At 40.6% G+C, this 13,972-nt stretch overlaps 1 protein-coding gene across 2 annotated transcripts in view; it reads left to right on the top strand.

Annotated features, from left to right (window-relative positions):
* GAB3 (GRB2 associated binding protein 3) overlaps positions 1-4,859 on the top strand; it is a 73,082-nt gene extending 68,223 nt beyond the window's left edge. Inside the window, exons 8-9 of one of the 2 annotated variants that reach the window (XM_088129282.1) lie at positions 1,306-1,419; positions 2,328-4,859. In XM_088129282.1, the coding sequence (XP_087985408.1) occupies positions 1,306-1,419; positions 2,328-2,444 (231 nt within the window). In that variant the 3' untranslated portion in view covers positions 2,445-4,859. The remainder of the gene's footprint in view (positions 1-1,305; positions 1,420-2,327) is intronic. The other variant, XM_088129281.1, reaches the window with a different exon arrangement.
* Positions 4,860-13,972: the final 9,113 nt, after the last annotated feature.

The following is a 13,972-nucleotide window of genomic DNA, read 5'->3' as shown; positions in this document are numbered from 1 at the left end:
TAGGATAGGAACTTGCCTGAGAGATCCTGCCAGTGAAAGTAGACCATGAGTGATGAGATTTTCGGCTCTGGGGTCTGCAAAGATTGCAAGCTTGCTGCATCCATTCAAATTTTACAAAAACTTGCCTGTCAATCATGTCCTTCCTTCCTGCTTTCCTTATCTCCTTCTTCCCAGCGATCTGGAGTGAGGACCCCTGCTTTTCCTTTTCTCCCTTTTGACCCATTGCATATTAGCAGTTCCCTGTTGCCAACAGAAGTGAAAAGAAAGAAAAGAAATCTCTTTCTAGCTAGCCTGCTTATTATGAGACGATGCTTATTACAATGTACAGTGTATCATCTTTACTGTATTTGAAGTACAATCTGTTTAATTACTTTATTTGTTAACTCACAGAATTCTGGTCAGTGACTGTAATAATTTTTTTTTTATCAAACCAAATGAAGTATTTCTTCAGACACCGGGTCCCTAACAGGGCAAATTTAATAGGAGTGGACAAGTTCATGGGGATCTTTAGGCAGAAAACCTTCATGTTTGGATGGCAAATACTTCTGAATACAGCAGGAGAGGGAGGGAGAAATCTCTTTCTTTTAGGATTTGCTTCCAGTGGCTGCTGAGAGAAGCAAATTTATTTACTTATTTAAAAAAAATATTAACTAACCCAATAGCTGAAGTTCTCTGGGCAGTTTGCAATAAAAATACAATTCAAGTGAAATTCAAGTAAAATACAAAATAAAGACCCCATAGAAGCTAGGCAGTAGCAAGATGGTCATTCAGAAGCAAAAACAATACAAATTAAAATACAATTAAAAATTGAAATGAAAATGCCTGGGAAAATAGAAAGGAAATAGAAAAAAAGGAAAAAGAAAAAGAAAATAGAAAATAGAAAGAAAGAAATAGAAAATAGAAACCCTAACCCTAACCCTAACCCTAACCTGGTGCCAAAATGATGCTCTTGACCACTCTGGGGAGGACATTCTATAAAGGGCATTCTGTGCCACCACAGAAAAAGATCTCCCCCTTACTGAGACCCACCTCATCTTCTTTGGTGTGTGGATCTAGAGGAGGGCTCTTTAGAGGGTCTTAAGATCTCGCTAGGTCCATACCGAGAAGATGCTCCTTCAGGTAACCTGATCCTGAAGGAGCAACTCATAGAATTGACTGGTCTGTGACAACAAAGGTTGTCCTCTTTATGTGCCCTTGATTGTTTTTTACTGCTGTTTATGTTTCCGGACTATAAATCCATTACATGATCTTTGCTTCTTTTAAATATATTTAATGTTTTGATGTTGTTTTCATTATTATTATTAGGAGCAACACCAAGCAACATCTCCATATAATGGAGATTTCCAATCGCCAAAGAAGTTTAGCCTTGACTACTTAGCACTGGATTTTAATTCTGCTTCTCCGTCTCCTGTACAGAAGGTAGGACTTTGGTAGGGAATAGGGAAAGCTTTTGTCAGGTCCTCATCATAACCATGAACCAGTTCAAGAATTAAAGCCCAATTCTCTCTGAATTTTGCAGTGGAATTCTCCTAAATGCATTTTGTTAAGCACGTTTATGTACTAAAGAAGACACGTGTTAGATTAAAGCAATGTTTCTCAACCTTAGCCATTTTAAGACGGGTGGACTTCAACTACCAGAATCCCCCAGCCAGCAAGGCTTGCTGGGGAATTCTGGTAGTTGAAGTCCACCCATCTTAAAATGGCTAAGGTTGAGAAACATTGGGTTAAAGGGCTTCCCAAATTCATGAACATATGTTGGGACAGATTGCATACAAAATATGTGTGGATTTTTTTATGCACAATAGGATGTGAAAACATGAATGTAGACTTCTAAGCAGAAATAATGCAAATGGATTTGGAAAGGATCAAAAAGTCGTGCAGGAAAAAAGGCAAACATTGTAGAAATCAGGAGTAAGGTTTCTCCATCCTAACCACAGTTTCCACAGTAGGAAGTGGCTATCCGTGTTTGGTTTATGCACCCAGAACTGCAAACGTATTTTAGGTGAAACTCTCTGGAATTGGAATTCATTCTGACCTTGCCCCATCAAGGCAAATACATGGAGATAAGCATTTCCTTTTATGTAAAGCCAAACGTGTTCCATGAACTGCCAGTTCACAGATCTCCTTGATTTGTTCTGGGTTGAGGGACAAGGTGACAAATGGGGACAAGTTCAAGTGTGATGGCTTCTCTTGCTGATGTCCCCCTCATCTTCAAGCTGGGAAAAACAGAGTCCAGCTAAGGATGTGAAGGAGGAGAGGGGAAGTGATGTAAACCCAGCATTTTCCTAGATCCTCGTGTTTACGTTTTATTGCCTTCCATTCTGCAGAAGCCTTTCCTCTCTGAAGAGCAACGAGTGGATTACGTGCAGGTGGATGAACAAAGAACTCAAGCTCTGCAAAATACTAAACAAGAATGGACAGATGAGAGGCAATCCAAAGTGTGAGAAGGAGAACACATTGGTTCCTTGGTGAGCTTGATTTTGCACCCTGAAATCAGGTCATTTGAACGATGGAGCAGAGGCTGGGATCGCTGGCAGAGCAGAAGAACGTGGCTGTCCGCCGCTTTTCACGAGCCATGCTGTCAGAGGCATGGAAGGAGTGGGTCAGCTGTAAAAAGACTGGGGCGCAGTTGATCAGAATCGCACCCTTTAGTCCTCGACTTCATTGCTTCTTCCAGTTAGGATCCAAATGGTACCAATTTCAAAACCTGAACTTGGCTTCTTTGAACATTCATGGGAACAAAAGCCTTGCAGTGTCAACCTTAAACACTGTAGTTACTCGTTACTGTTTTTCTAAGTCCTGGCTAGTTAACAGAAGCTGTATCTATTATAGCAGCTGGTACTGATAGATACTAGGGAAAAAAGGGCTAAACATTAGAAGTTAGATAAAGTAACTTTTGTGGGAGGGGAAGGTTTAGGTTGGAATATCTCTCGATCTAAAATGTTTGCCATTTTCTTGACTGAATCCAAGAGTGTAAATACCACTTCCATTGTTGCTGGTGGATCTCATCCTCGGAGAGTAAGATCCATCCATTTGTTTGTCTCCCTTGTTGGACAGAGTTGCCTTAAATTGAACATCAGATGCGTTTGCAGGCTTCCACATCGTCGCTTTCAAGAGAAACCTAGGGAAACTGTTACGCTATTTTTATAAGTCTCACCATGCTTGGAGACCTCCAAAAGCCTATGTCTGTGCTGCAGGGGAAAAAAATGCCATCCAGTTTCTGGATTCCAGTTGGCCAAATCATACTGGTTTCATGCAGGGGAGTCTGCAGGAAGGGTTAAAAAAGTCGCAATGAGGGCTGTGGTTGCGTGCAGAAAGTCCTGTCCCTTTTTGATGTGCATTGTGACCTCCATCTTGATTTTTTTTGATCCCCAGCAGATATTTCTGGACCAGTACTTGAGATTTTGTTCCTTGGTTGTCACTAATGCTAAGAAATTCTTGGAATGAACCTGACTGAAATGTTTAGCACTAAAATATTTACTTCAGATTTAGTGTTCCCATAATCAAATAAACAAGAAGATGACTTCTTCAGTATTTTGTTGGGAACAGCCAGTTTGCTAAATTTCTCTTCTCTTCTCTTCTCTTCTCTTCTCTTCTCTTCTCTTCTCTTCTCTTCTCTTCTCTTCTCTTCTCTTCTCTTCTCTTCTCTCCTCTCCTCTCCTCTCCTCTCCTCTCCTCTCCTCTCCTCTCCTCTCCTCTCCTCTCCTCTCCTCTCCTCTCCTCTCCTCTCCTCTCCTCTCTTCTCTTCTCTTCAGTGATCAGAGTTCTAGTTCAAAGAGCTTTTACTTTTCACCGTGGAGCTATTAATGCAACAATCTGAATATTGGTTGCTACTTCTTGTTTTCTCTTGGCAAATCTCTTGTTTGTAATGGTTTAGTTGCAGGCTGAAATCGAAACAGTGAAAATTTTGCTAATCTTCATTCTGGAGACAGCTGCCCTTTTCTGCCTGCCACATCATTACATACAATGCTAAGAAATTCTTGGAATGAACCTGACTGAAATGTTTAGGACTTCGAATAGAAATTCGGGTTATTGACATATATTTCTGCCTCTCTGGTGCCCTCCAAATGTGCTAGATTTCAATTCTCAAAAATGGGAAACGAGCTGAAGACCCAGCACATCTGGAGAAGCACTAGTTTGGAAAAGATGGCCAGAGAGCAGTACTACTCAATTCATTGAATGTGAGAATTCAGTCAATTGACCCTTTTCAGGTATTAAGCAGAACATATTACAGAGGTGCGAAGCCAATTTCTTTGATGGACTAGATTAAGATCAATATTTTTGGACTGGTTGGCATATTTAGAATTTACAGAGTATATAATGGCTGCTGATAGAAAATAGAGCCACAGAAATGCCTTTGGAGAAAATATGCAGAAACGGTTATGAAAACAAAAGCGTGCATTAAGTCCAGAAACAGAAAGTGTGAGATTGGCTCCACCCTAATTCACTGGGTTATAAAAGGCAGGGAAGGGAAAACACAGTCAGGCTTTCAAGATTCTGTTACTATAGCCTATATCAATAAAATATAGTTCCAATCAAAGTTGTGGAGTCTGTTTCCTGACCTAGCCTACCTCAAAGGGTGACATAAAGTGGAAGCTGCAGGAGAATGGTCTGTTTCCAAAGCGTGACAAGGAGCCTGGTGGTCACCAAAGGAAGGATCTTGGGAAGCGTTGTTGTGCAAGGGCCACCACACTGCTTAGTTCTAGACTAGATCTGCTACCCCTACTCTGTGCTCTCAGGAAGTAGTGCCAAGGTGAGTTCGCTCCGCGTAAAGGACACAAAGGATGGTTTACATGTACATTGGTGTCATCCACAGAACACGTTCTTACTACTACATAGGAGGTTCCAACTTCAGAAACAACAGGGTATGGAGTACTAGCTGCTAGGAACAGTGGGGCAAGACAGTTGTGTTTATCTTCTGTTTATTGGCTTCCCTGAGGATCTGGTTGGGTACCAAGAAAAGTGGTCTTTTGGCTAATGATGTTGGGCTGCTTTTATATTATAAGAGGGTCTGTGCTGTACTATGGATTGCTCCTATTCAGTGTATCAGCCAACTGACTATGCCTTCTCTCAAGGTTTATCATTCCATTTCCCTGGTTTTTCATTTTCCTTCCTCTGCATGAAATTATGTTCTGAGTATGTTTGGCTTCTCTAAGCATGTTGCAGTATCTTCCATTTCACATTCGCTCTATTGGAATTAAAATGGAGTAAGTCCTGTTCAGGGTTGCAGCCACTCCATATCATTCCCCTGCACCCTATTTCCTGTTCCTTTTCTCTTCATCACCAACAAGTCCACATTCTCTGGCCACTGTACCTTGCGCTGCCAGAATCTGTTGGATGTGCAAGCTATTTGCAGTGGAGACAAAATGTTTCTGCATCAATCTGAATGCCCTGCACAAACCATAGTTAGAAATTCATCAAGAGGTGAGGTGCATGGTGGGAAGACAGCCTCCCCAATTCCAAAGCAAAGGTCGTCTTCTGTATGTGTTTCTCTGGAGGCATAAGAGGAAAAGCAGTTCATTTCTGGCAGTTGTAGGGTGCTATCTAAAGACTACAGTTGGAGGAATTACTTGCTAATGTGGGACATTGCTCATATCTGGAAGAACCCATTAGGTCACTTATGGGGGCACATGCTTTTTAACCCTAAAAAAGTGTATCATTCAGAACCTTGGGAGTTTCTTCATATCTGCTGGTAATGCTTTATTGTACATAGGTACACTCTTTTAGCTATAGAAGCATTGGCAATCACCACCAAACATTAGAAATAAAAGGATGACATTACCCTTGTTATGTGTTCCTTTGGAGAATGCAAAAGTTGGGTTCGCACATCAGAGTAGACCAGTGTTTCTCAACCTTGGCAACTTGAAGACATGTGGACTTCAACTCCCAGAATTCCCCAGCCAGCATGAAATCTACACGTCTTCAAGTTGCCAAAGTTGAGAAACAGTGGGGTAGACCATAACATATGGCTAGCTTGGTTTGGGCTTAGCATGGTGTGTGATCCCAGCCACTGATTGATACATCATGACTTGCGGTTTGGTGCTTTGTGTGAATCGCACCATTATGGCTTATTCATTAACTATGGGTAAAACTAAACTTAGTTTGGCATGATGTATGAATCCAGTCAATGTTTTTACAGGTGAATATTCCAGTATCTTTAAAAATAGCTTTTCTTGCTGATAAAGGTATTTATCTCCCCACCATGAACAATTTTGCCTAGTAAGTACTTCAAATTTAATAAATTAGCCTTTAGCAGCAGATGAATTAAGCTGCTTTGCAGAGATCCTGTTAGTAGTTTGGAGAAAGAGCATTATACCCCATTGACTTAGACACTGCCAACAAAACTTCCAAAGCAGCTTTCTTGGTGTGTATCAATAAAGTAATTGAAAACAAACTTGGATTTGGGTTTGGAATTGGTGCAATATTAGGTAAACTTTTCAGATAAAGGCTCGATTCACCAACCTGTTAACACCATCCTGGAATAGTTCAAAGCTGTTGGTTATGTGCCAAAATCAAGGGGAGAATGTTGTTTGAGCATTCTTCCCTTGATTTTGACACATAACCATTGCAAGGTTCAGAATTCAGGACACTAAAATTTCTGCTGCATTTGTCGAATAATTGGCTTGAGCTTTAAAATACTGGGCAGGCCTGTCTCTCTCCTACAAGATGGTTTGGGGACATTGTCAGATGTGGTCTGCTATTTTAGACCAGTAGGTTAGCATAGCAAAATCAATTAAGGTCTGATGCTCTCAGGCATATGGGAGGAGGGACTAAAAAGATCAAAGACAGCAAACTGTAATGGAATGTATTAGAAGATAACATTGATGACACAACCAGGTAAACAGTTCGGTGTCCAGTTGATGGAGCAAAGTCTATCTGCTCTGAATGATGTTCTGTGAACTGTTGACATCCTGGTCTCTTTGAAGCTGGAAAAGATTGAGTGGCAATTCCAGCCTTTCATCTGAATCAGGTATTAAATGAACATGCACAAGAGGCAGGCTATGAATCGTACATGGCATAGAGTAAATGCAATGGAAGGATGGAGATTCAACCATGCCACTGAATTTCAGCGGCAAATCACGCTGCTAAATTTCAACTACAACTGTGGAAAGAGCTGTGGAAAGTCCATCGTGTGTGGTGCACAGATTGTCCACTTCTGCTTTAAGCCTGCTGTATCCTGATCGTCAACGTGGTGCCTATTGACAGGTAAATGCTTTTACTCTCAGGGTAGTAGAAGACAAACTCAGTTTTAATCCCAAGAGCGTCCTAGATTGAACAGTCTGCTGGAAAGTGGCATCCATTCTTACTAAAAGGAAATCAAAAAGTTCCGGAAAAGGAAAATCAAAAGGACTCTGCCCAAGAATTGTGTGCCTATTTGAAAACTCTCTGTCTGCAAAAGTTAAGATCTGGAATGATTTATTTCTGTCTCAGCCGCAGTGAAGTTGAAACTCTGTGGAAGCTGGCATTTTTTACCCTGAAATGCTGTGACTGTGGCACTTGGGGGCAGCCTGTTTCCCGGCTCCACGGGCTTCAGCTACCCTAGCAGGTCCTTTCCAAGGAAGGATGGCTGGATGGTTTTGCAGCTCAGCTCCTCAAGATTCCTTTTCACACCACCAAATTCATACATGGTGTGAGCCTGAATGTGGGTGATGGTTGCTGCAGTGGTAATGTGCTCTGAGTGCGGAGAGCAGAATGTGGAACAATGCCTAGGGTGACCATAGTTGTTTTCCATTCTTTGCTCCTTTGCTTCTTTGCTCACATTTCAAGGTCAGAAGTCCTGAACAGGAGTGCAGATCACTTTGAAAGCATTTCTGAGTGTATGATGAGTGAAAATAGAAGCAATATGGAAAGGGTTGAGGACCCCAGGCTTTCAGGAGGGGCTCAACCAATTGCCTTAAATTTTGAGTACATTTTAGTACATCTTCAAGATATTGGACCTCCATACTCCCCAGCATGTTAGTTTTCTATATACTGTACTTAAATTTTCAGAGATGGTTTGCGAGTTCCCATATCTCAATACGTCTCTGAAAGCTCAAGCCTAAAGAAAACTGAAACATTTGGCTTTATTCGGTGATCGGGGGCTGCAAGCAAAACTTTCAAATGGATGCTTGCTGTTGTGTTAGGGTTCATGTTTAACATTCTTACCATAAAAAGAACAAAACCGCAGGGCTCGAGTATTTGTTTTAACCGGTCAAGCAAGTTTTTATTTCTTTTTTTCTGATGTATATTTTGCTTTGTATTCAGGAAGGAGAAGCCATCGGCAAGTATGGAAGGAGGAAGGAAGGCAAGAAGAGAAACGCAAGCTGGGCTGCAGCTGCGCCCTTTGTAAAAGAGCAGTCCTGCAACGTTTCCACTACTTCAGCTGCACGCAGCTGAACAAGTGCCAATCACTCCTTGCAACCTTAACTGACCGCTGAATCAAACCGCGGTTTCCTGTTTGTTAGCAACTTCTGGACAAGCCAAGAATTAAATTTCAATCTTTGCCCAGTTTACAACTAATGTCCAGAAATGGGTCCTCTGAGATGTAGAGAATGTTGGTACAGGTAGACTGACAAAATTGTATTTATCGCAGGAATCAAGGGCTTTCTCTTAAGCCCATGCTGGAGAGAAGTGGTAGGAAAGGCGTTGCCTCCATGCCTTATTTGTAAGCTTCCTTTGATCAGATTGTGAAGTTGTGGTTGGGTTGCTTCACAGTGATTAGGAAGACCCATGTCCAAGTCCAACCAGGAAACATACTTCACGGGTAACTTTGAGCTAGTGGCTATGTGGTTTATTGAATAAGCAAAACTGGCTGGATTTACCACACCATAAACCATGTACTGTACATCACAATGACTTGGTTCACACGGTCCACTGAATAAAACCAAAGAAACCACATTATTGCTTGGCTTCAACTGCCAAGATTGAGGCAGTAGATAAATCTCAAAAATAAATATGTGAAATCCACAAAACCAGTTATAGTCTAATGCACATATTGAACTAAACTATAATTTAAACATTGGTTATTGTAGGAAAATTAGTTGGAGTCACATAACATACTAAGCCATTAACCGTAGTTTATAAAACAATGGCAGGTTTCACAATAACGCTAAACCATAACTTGGTTTGTTAAGTCATATATTTAGCAATTTCCTCCTGTTATTGCATTAGCAAACACAGTTAATTACTTCTGGGTATTTCTGGGAATCATACTCAAAGCTTTTAGGGATCATCCGTGACCCTGAAATGTCCCTTTGTGTGTTTCTGTCCTACAGGGAAGACTAGAGACTGGGAAAGAGAGAAACATAGTCCCAGGCAGGCAGGGAGGACCATCAGGCCTCAGAGCAGATCAAGACATTATTATTTGCTCTGTCCAAATCTGACCGCAACTGGATTTGTCCATCAATTGGACTTGAGGGAGCTCTGAAATATCCTTAAACGGTTGCACTTGTTGAATTGAATTGGGGGGGGGGGGGAGGCAGTTAACTGCAAAGTATGTCATGTCTTGTCTCAGCTGTGTGTCTTCTTGCAAATAATGCTGCAGCCAAGATCTAACTGAGCAGCCAACTCAAGATGTTTTTAGACGTCAAGATGACTTCTGCTCCAGTTAAGGTTTAGCAATACAATTGCCCATCTGCTTCCTGCTGAAATATACACTTCCTTTTTCCTTGTCCAGTGAGAGGTAGGGAAAAGAGCTGAATATCTAACACAATGTTTCTCAACACTGGCAACTTTAAGACGTGTGGACTTCAACTCCCAGAATTCCCCAGCCAGCAAGGCTGGCTGGGGAATTCTGGGAATTGAAGTCCACACGTCTTAAAGTCGCCAGTGTTGAGAAACACTGATCTAACAGATTCATGTTAGTTAATCCAGGAGAGCAGAACAATATGCCTGCAATTTGGCCAACACCTAAGAAAACAAAAGTTCTGTGAAGCTCCTAAGAACAGTGCGGTGTAAGCCGTCAAGGTGCTGGACCAGGAGTGAGGAGACCCAAGTGCAAGTTCACTCATAACCGTGGGAGCTCCCTAGGTGACTCTGGGGCAGTCACTCTCTCTGACCCCAACTTGGTGGTGGTTGTGATAGAAAGAAGATGAAGGCTGATGCCTTGAGCTCCAGAGAAGCAGCAGGCTATAAACCTAATAAATACATAAATGATATGTGTGAGAAGACCTCTTCACACATTGCTTACGTAAAGAGCCAAACTATACTGAAAGAGGCCCCCAAGTTGTATTTGTCCACATCATCCATTTGATTCCTGGCTCCCCTCTAGTCACCCATTCATTTGGATAATATTGGACACACTCTTATGTAGAAAATGTCTGCCTTTTTATTACTCTCATTCCATTTGATTGAAAGTAAGTAATTTTAATTTCCTCCACCTTCCAAAGAGACCATTTCTATGAAATATTCGTGGGAGGGACGTCGGGGGGTATCTTGTTTTCCATATTTCCAGCGGCAATAATGTAATGAAGATTGGATTCTCAGGCACAGGTGAAGATCCGGAATCTGAGATATTTCAACCTCAGCTCTGAACAGGCACCATGCCCCTTATTAATAAGCGATGCAAATAGACCATTGTTCCATTCTTCTTTTTCAGGTTTACTGCACAGAAAAGGCAGTTTTAAGAACTGTACAGTTCAGGAAAGTGGATGAATTCTTATTTTTGATGAGCTTTTCCCACAGTTCACATGCAGCTATAAGAAAAAGCTGTAAATCAGAGCAATGCTGTCCTCCGTACGGACAACCAATTTGTTTCACAAGCACCTGTTTTATTGCTGGGTCCAGAGACATTAAAGGTAGCATTTTAACATAAAATTTAGAGAGGGAATGTAGCTAGTCTACACATCCTTTTGAAAGAAAAAAGATTTACATTTTGTTACGCAGGTACTAAAGGAATGGGGGGGTGGGGAAGGAGAAGCTCCAGTCACACATTTCTTTTAATAACTTAAAAAACAAAGATAAAAACGAACAAGAACTAATCATCAAGAAAGAGAATAGAAAAAAAGAAAGAATAAAGAGAAAGAAAAAGTGCAGAGAAAGAAAAAAGCAGAAATACACCCACAAAAAAGATTTCTGACTTCTTTTACAGCAGATAGAAGTAAAACATACGTTAAACTCTTACTCTAAGATTTCAACTTAATATCATTTTTTTCTATAAACTATTAATTTTACTAATCATCAAATCCATATATCATAATTTCATTTTTTTTCCTGTTTCCCGCAAAAAGGCCAAAAGGGGCTTCCAATTAGCATTAAACTTAGTCAATGTCTTTTCTCTAATCAAAGCTGTCAGTTTCACCACCTCCGCTAGCTCCAGCCACGCATAATTACTTGAAGAGAAAAAGGAAGAAGAGACACAACACAGACACAGATATTTGGATATATTTGTGATACAATACCTCGGAAAAATTAAATGCAAGCTAGATTTTTTAAAAAGGCATTGTCAATTCTTCCATCGTTTTCTCGTTTGTGGTAAGAAACAGACAAAGGAAACAGAACGTGCAGATTACGAATTGAAGACGGTTTCTGGGTTCCGCTTAAAATTCTGTAAACGAAAAGGTCAGTTGTACCATAAAACCCTTCCTCAGCCATAATCTTTGAGTTTCTGTTGGTTGACCCATGATACAAGGCAACTTTGTGTGCATTATGCATGAAATTAGTTACTGTATATGCATCAAAGAAATGTTTTCTGTTAGGAGAGGAAGCACATCACATTTTGTATAGGTCTTTCTACCAACTACATTTCTGGAATTATGTGGTCTGGACAGAGAAGAGCCCTCCTATTATCTCCCCAAACACAGCTGTAGAACTATGCTTCACTTCCACTGGTGAAGCTATGGTTGATGATACCAGTTCAAGAACTCAACTTGCTATGACACTGTACGTATCCTTTAAAGAAGTAAAGGTCCATTTTAGATAGTCATACAACCCTACAGGGAGCTTGCATCATCTCAAACACCAAGATTGTCCATGAAGTTGACTTCCTTGTAAGTTAGCGGTCAACCATCATAGACGATTGAGTCTATGCAAAGCACACGTTATACAGAGCAGTATGAAACTGTATGTTGTTTGGGGAGCAATTATTCAGCACAGAGTCACAGCAGGTGGCAGTATCTAGCTAACCCTGGCGATCTGGAGAAAGCTGAGCAGCATCAGATCTGGTTAAAATTTGGGTGGCTGAAAGCCACGGCTGTAAGGCAGACTGGGGAGTCAAAGCTAAACTAGAGTGTGGTTTGAGTAATATCCTCAGTTGGCTGGCTCTCATCATGGTGACAATATTTATTTTATTTATCAAATTTATGTAGCCACCCATCTCACAAAAAGTGACTCTGGGCAGTGTACAACAATTGATAACACAATAAATATATAATTTATTGAGTAAAACAATAAAGAGATAATTCTGAGAACACGCCATGCTGTCCAAGGCTTTCCCTCTGGCCCAGCTAATAGTTATAATTTGTCTCTTCTTGAGAAAATCAATAAGGTATTCTGGGGATTTTTTTTTTCCAGCAAGCTGCATGTGACTTTAATTTCTTGCACCACTCTATAATTAATTACTTTCTCAATTCAATCAGTTTATTACAGTTATAGACCAGTACAACTAAAAATGCACATGTCTACTTAAAAATCTTAGATAGAATAATATCAAGTAAAATCTATATTGTAATTATAATTTGGCCGCCTAAATGTCATTTATGCATGAAGTCAAACGGCCTATCCTATAGTGTAATTATTACTCCTTAAATTATGATATCCTACAATTATTGATTGTTAGCTAAGATAAGGTGATGATAAAATGATAATATCTAAAATTGAGGTGGGTTGGTGATATTTCTGTCTGTTTTTTCATGGTCACCTACTTGGTCCACCCCTACCAAAATCGGTTCCACTCAGCAAGGCCCCCAGACTCTCAAAGTAGTATTTTCAGGTCTCTTTGGGCACTGTTAATGCAAACTAAAATACTAGTTGGCTATAATCCATTACTGCATAACCTTTCAGCAGCTTCCTATCCGATGTTGACGGATCTTTTCCCAATTTCTTTCTTTCTTTCTTTCTTTCTTTCTTTCTTTCTTTCTTTCTTTCTTTCTTTCTTTCTTTCTTTCTTTCTTTCTTTCTTTCTTTCTTTCTTTCTTTCTTTCTTTCTTTCTTTCTTTCTTTCTTTCTTTCTTTCTTTCTTTCTTTCTTTCTTTCTTTCTTTCTTTCTTTCTTTCTTTCTTTCCTTCTCCAGGTCTAGTGCTTCCAATGGCTAACCATTCATGGTTTCGCTGACATCATGAAAGTCTAAAAGTGTGAGAGCTGCCAGTAATAATTTTCTCCACAAATACACATATATTGACACTAGAGTGCAGGTGGATTTTTTCATCCAGTTCTAAACCAAAATTGTTGCTGCTATCATTCAGCTTTCTATTCTGCAACAAGGTTAGATGGAACTACAGCTGGGAACGGGCTCTTCTTAAAAAGACTGCAAGCAAGCAAGCTTTTTTATGTCATTTAACCCTCATGGCCCTAAAGATTACATTTTAAATCATTCCCAAAAGGGCAATGGTCGGACTCTCTCCTAGTTTAGATTAAAAGGGACTTTTTTTTTATTCTTTTGTTTCATACTGGAGGACTGATGAACAGTTCCACTGCTAAGACTAAAAGATCCTATTCTTCCTAAGGGTGCTACTGAACTCAGCTTTTTCCAGATGCAATCGGAGTCTGGAAGCCTTGTCAAAGCTCTCATTGTTATCTCAGCGCAAGCGTTTGTGTGCGATTGGCATAGCACCGTCACCAATAACCCATCTTTGCGCAGGAGCCAAAAACAAATGGGATGAAGCTGAATTCCCTGTACCGAAGCTCAGATGCCTGGCCAGCAACTGGTCTCACTGTATTTGAGGTGGCCTTAGACAACAGTTGCTATCATCATCAGTCATCAGAGCCACTGGCTGGGGACTACAGGAGGTGTAGTCTAACATATCTGGCCTGCCTGACATTGGGAAAAACTCTCGTG

The sequence above is a fragment of the Python bivittatus genome, unplaced genomic scaffold (assembly GCF_059951505.1).
Source record: "Python bivittatus isolate LINGU-HERP-01145 unplaced genomic scaffold, Pbiv_v1 ctg000790_np1212, whole genome shotgun sequence".
Classification (NCBI taxonomy): domain Eukaryota; kingdom Metazoa; phylum Chordata; class Lepidosauria; order Squamata; family Pythonidae; genus Python; species Python bivittatus.
Note: the sequence above shows the minus strand (reverse complement) of the source record. Positions and strands in the feature narration are given on the sequence as shown.